Genomic DNA, 5,574 nt, shown 5'->3' with positions numbered 1-5,574 from the left:
CCTATTATAACTACTGTCTATAGACATCATCCTATATAACTACTGTCTATACACACCATCCTATTATAACTACTGTCTATAGACATCATCCTATATAACTACTGTCTATACTGTCTATACACACCATCCTATATAACTACTGTCTATACACACCATCCTATATAACTACTGTCTATACACACCATCCTATTATAACTACTGTCTATACACACCATCCTATATAACTACTGTCTATACTGTCTATACACACCATCCTATATAACTACTGTCTATACACACCATCCTATATAACTACTGTCTATACACACCATCAAATATAACTACTGTCTATATTGTCTATACACACCATCCTATATAACTACTGTCTATACACACCACCTTATATAACTACTGTCTATACTGTCTATACACACCATCCTATAATAACTACTGTCTATAGACATCATCCTATATAACTACTGTCTATACACACCATCCTATTATAACTACTGTCTATACACACCATCCTATATAACTACTGTCTATACTGTCTATACACACCATCCTATATAACTACTGTCTATACACACCATCCTATATAACTAATGTCTATACACACCATCCTATTATAACTACTTTCTATACACACCATCCTATATAACTAATGTCTATATACACCATCCTATATAACTACTGTCTATACTGTCTATACACACCATCCTATATAACTACTGTATATACACACCATCCTATATAACTACTGTCTATACTGTCTATACACACCATCATATATAACTACTGTCTATATTGTCTATACACACCATCCTATATAACTACTGTCTATACACACCATCCTATTATAACTACTGTCTATATACACCATCCTATTATAACTACTGTCTATGTACACCATCCTATTATAACTACTGTCTATACACACATCCTATATAACTACTGTCTATACTGTCTATACACACCATCCTATATAACTACTGTCTATACACACCATCCTATTATAACTACTGTCTATACTGTCTATACACACCATCCTATATAACTACTGTCTATACACCCCATCCTATTATAACTACTTTCTATACACACCATCCCATATAAATACTGTCTATACTCACCATCCTATATAACTACTGTCTATACACACCATCCTATATAACTACTGTCTATACACACCATCCTATTATAACTACTGTCTATACTGTCTATAGACACACCATCCTATATAACTACTGTCTATACACACCATCCTATTATAACTACTGTCTATACTGTCTATACTCACCATCCTATATAACTACTGTCTATACACACCATCCTATATAACTACTGTCTATACACACCATCCTATATAACTACTGTCTATACACACCATCCTATATAACTACTGTCTATATACACCATCCTATATAAATACTGTCTATACACACCATCCTTTATAACTACTGTCTATACTGTCTATAGACACCATCCTATATAACTACTGTCTATTATAAATTAGTAGGGCTCTTTTTTATTTTCTCAGAAGTACTGAGTTAGGTAGGAGGATTAAGAAATGTGGAGCTGATGTTGTAACCCGGGATTGACCACACACTCCAGCACGGTAGGTGGCGACGTGTACCTTTAACGTTGGTTTGCGGACCGTCGACGTCTGCCTTCTTCCGACGACATCCCCACACCCTCCACTTCCTGTAAACAAAGCTCGTCTCTTTAACTCCCTGTTTGTGTTCACAAAATGGCTCAAGCTGGACTCTTCCTCGACCAAGACCAATTCAACTGTTCCATATGTCTGGATGTGCTGAGGGATCCTGTAACCATCCCGTGTGGTCATAGCTACTGTTCGGTCTGTATTAAAGGCTACTGGGACCAGGACGATTTTCTGGGGTTTTACTGCTGTCCGCAGTGCCGCCAGAGCTTCAACCCGAGGCCCCTCCTGGGCAGAAACACCATGCTATCCGAGGTGGTGGACAAGTTCAAGAAGACAGGACTTCAAGTTGCTCCCCCGGAACAGTGCTACGCCGGACCGGAGGACGTGGAATGTGACGTGTGCACCGGGAGGAAGAACCGAGCCGTTAAATCCTGTCTGGTGTGTCTGGCCTCTTACTGCGACACCCACCTCCTGCCTCACTACGAATCAGCTCCGTTTAAGAAACACAAGTTGGTCCAGGCCTCCAAGAAACTACAGGAGACGATCTGTCCGCATCACGACAAGCTGCTGGAGGTGTACTGTCGGACAGACCAACACTGTATATGTTACCTGTGTATGACGGCGGAGCATAAGGGCCATGACACGGTCCTGGTGGAGACTGAGATCCAGCAAAAACAGGTGGGATATCGGCACGGCCGTTCTCTGTTGATCATTAACTGCTCGTTGTCACCCAGGACACACTTATAGGATTGATCTAAACATAGAAGTAGAAATTAGAATATTTCTAATGGACATTAACCTTTTTTTTTTGTCGTGATAAAAGGTCAGACATTTTGGTCAACCATTGCCCTTATGAATAATGACTCTGTTCCATTACATTACACATGAAGCCTAAATCACACCGAGAGACAGGGTCGGGATTTGCGTGGAACAGTAGAGTGTCAATTCGCATAAACTGCGTCGCACATGGCAATTTAGTTGTCATGTGAATCCATAATAAACTGTTGTGTTATGTTCGCTATGTAGCCCTTATGCATTATTGTTGTGTGTACCTTTTGGCTCACCTTATGTCCTATGGGAGCCACCGTACCTGCCTGCTCTAAACAGTTCTGATGTTAGTTCACAGAATGTGTGGGGACAGTTGTAACTAATACACACCAGAGCAGTCCATAAAGAGTTCAGCTAGTCTGGTTCTTTCTTCATAATAGTATTCTCTCTTGAAATCAGAGTTCGTGGAGTTTCCCAGCTGTGTGTGTGTGTGTGTGTGTGTGTGTGTGTGTGTGTGTGTACACACTACCATTCAAAAGTGTGGGGTCACTTAGAAAATACCTTGTTTTTGGAAGAAAAGCTCTCCATTAAAATAACATAAAATGTCATTTGTCACATACACATGGTTAGCAGATGTTAATGCGAGTTTAGTGAAATGCTTGTGCTTCTAGTTCCGAAAATGCAGTAATAACCAACGAGTAATCTAACCTAACAAATTCACAACAACAAGGCTGTATGGAGGCTGGCTGGATCTAACTACTACAGTGTAGTTTAGTAGGATGGAGGCTGTATGGGTCTGTAACTACTACAGTGTAGTTTAGTAGGATGGAGGCTGTATGGATCTGTAACTACTACAGTGTAGTTTAGTAGGATGGAGGCTGTATGGATCTGTAACTACTACAGTGTAGTTTAGTAGGATGGAGGCTGTATGGATCTGTAACTACTACAGTGTAGTTTAGTAGGATGGAGGCTGTATGGATCTGTAACTACTACAGTGTAGTTTAGTAGGATGGAGGCTGTATGGGTCTGTAACTACTACAGTGTAGTTTAGTAGGATGGAGGCTGTATGGATCTGTAACTACTACAGTGTAGTTTAGTAGGATGGAGGCTGTATGGATCTGTAACTACTACAGTGTAGTTTAGTAGAATGGAGGCTGTATGGGTCTGTAACTACTACAGTGTAGTTTAGTAGGATGGAGGCTGTATGGGTCTGTAACTACTACAGTGTAGTTTAGTAGGATGGAGGCTGTATGGGTCTGTAACTACTACAGTGTAGTTTAGTAGGATGGAGGCTGTATGGGTCTGTAACTACTACAGTGTAGTTTAGTAGGATGGAGGCTGTATGGGTCTGTAACTACTACAGTGTAGTTTAGTAGGATGGAGGCTGTATGGATCTGTAACTACTACAGTGTAGTTTAGTAGGATGGAGGCTGTATGGATCTGTTACTGCTACAGTGTAGTTTAGTAGGATGGAGGCTGTATGGATCTGTTACTACTACAGTGTAGTTTAGTAGGATGGAGGCTGTATGGATCTGTAACTACTACAGTGTAGTTTAGTAGGATGGAGGCTGTATGGATCTGTAACTACTACAGTGTAGTTTAGTAGGATGGAGGCTGTATGGATCTGTAACTGCTACAGTGTAGTTTAGTAGGATGGAGGCTGTATGGGTCTGTAACTACTACAGTGTAGTTTAGTAGGATGGAGGCTGTATGGATCTGTAACTACTACAGTGTAGTTTAGTAGGATGGAGGCTGTATGGATCTGTTACTACTACAGTGTAGTTTAGTAGGATGGAGGCTGTATGGATCTGTAACTACTACAGTGTAGTTTAGTAGGATGGAGGCTGTATGGATCTGTTACTACTACAGTGTAGTTTAGTAGGATGGAGGCTGTATGGGTCTGTAACTACTACAGTGTAGTTTAGTAGGATGGAGGCTATATGGATCTGTAACTACTACAGTGTAGTTTAGTAGGATGGAGGCTGTATGGGTCTGTAACTACTACAGTGTAGTTTAGTAGGATGGAGGCTGTATGGATCTGTTACTACTACAGTGTAGTTTAGTAGGATGGACGCTGTATGGATCTGTAACTACTACAGTGTAGTTTAGTAGGATGGAGGCTCCATAGCTGTATGGATCTGTAACTACTACAGTGTAGTTTAGTAGGATGGAGGCAGTATGGATCTGTTACTACTACAGTGTAGTTTAGTAGGATGGAGGCTGTATGGGTCTGTAACTACTACAGTGTAGTTTAGTAGGATGGAGGCTGTATGGATCTGTTACTACTACAGTGTAGTTTAGTAGGATGGACGCTGTATGGATCTGTAACTACTACAGTGTAGTTTAGTAGGATGGAGGCTGTATGGATCTGTAACTACTACAGTGTAGTTTAGTAGGATGGAGGCGCCATAGCTGTATGGATCTGTAACTACTACAGTGTAGTTTAGTAGGATGGAGGCAGTATGGATCTGTTACTACTACAGTGTAGTTTAGTAGGATGGAGGCTGTATGGGTCTGTAACTACTACAGTGTAGTTTAGTAGGATGGAGGCTGGCTGGATCTAACTACTACAGTGTAGTTTAGTAGGATGGAGGCTGGCTGGATCTAACTACTACAGTGTAGTTTAGTAGGATGGAGGCTGGCTGGATCTAACTACTACAGTGTAGTTTAGTAGGATGGAGGCTGTATGGGTCTGTAACTACTACAGTGTAGTTTAGTAGGATGGAGGCTGTATGGATCTGTAACTACTACAGTGTAGTTTAGTAGGATGGAGGCTGTATGGGTCTGTAACTACTACAGTGTAGTTTAGTAGGATGGAGGTTGTATGGATCTGTAACTACTACAGTGTAGTTTAGTAGGATGGAGGCTGTATGGGTCTGTAACTACTACAGTGTAGTTTAGTAGGATGGAGGCTGTATGGATCTGTAACTACTACAGTGTAGTTTAGTAGGATGGAGGCTGTATGGATCTGTAACTACTACAGTGTAGTTTAGTAGGATGGAGGCTGTATGGATCTGTAACTAGTACAGTGTAGTTTAGTAGGATGGAGGCTCCATAGCTGAATGGATCTGTAACTACTACAGTGTAGTTTAGTAGGATGGAGGCTGTATGGGTCTGTAACTACTACAGTGTAGTTTAGTAGGATGGAGGCTGTATGGGTCTGT

At 41.0% G+C, this 5,574-nt stretch overlaps 1 protein-coding gene across 1 annotated transcript in view; it reads left to right on the top strand.

Annotated features, from left to right (window-relative positions):
• The first annotated feature begins 1,653 nt into the window (after positions 1 to 1,653).
• Positions 1,654 to 5,574, top strand: part of LOC109871925 (tripartite motif-containing protein 29) — a 6,027-nt gene continuing 2,106 nt past the window's right edge. The window contains exon 1 of the mRNA XM_020462955.2: positions 1,654 to 2,320. Coding sequence (XP_020318544.2) covers positions 1,730 to 2,320 — 591 coding nt within the window. The 5' untranslated portion in view covers positions 1,654 to 1,729. The remainder of the gene's footprint in view (positions 2,321 to 5,574) is intronic.

Source organism: Oncorhynchus kisutch, linkage group LG27 (assembly GCF_002021735.2).
Source record: "Oncorhynchus kisutch isolate 150728-3 linkage group LG27, Okis_V2, whole genome shotgun sequence".
Classification (NCBI taxonomy): Eukaryota; Metazoa; Chordata; class Actinopteri; order Salmoniformes; family Salmonidae; genus Oncorhynchus; species Oncorhynchus kisutch.
Note: the sequence above shows the minus strand (reverse complement) of the source record. Positions and strands in the feature narration are given on the sequence as shown.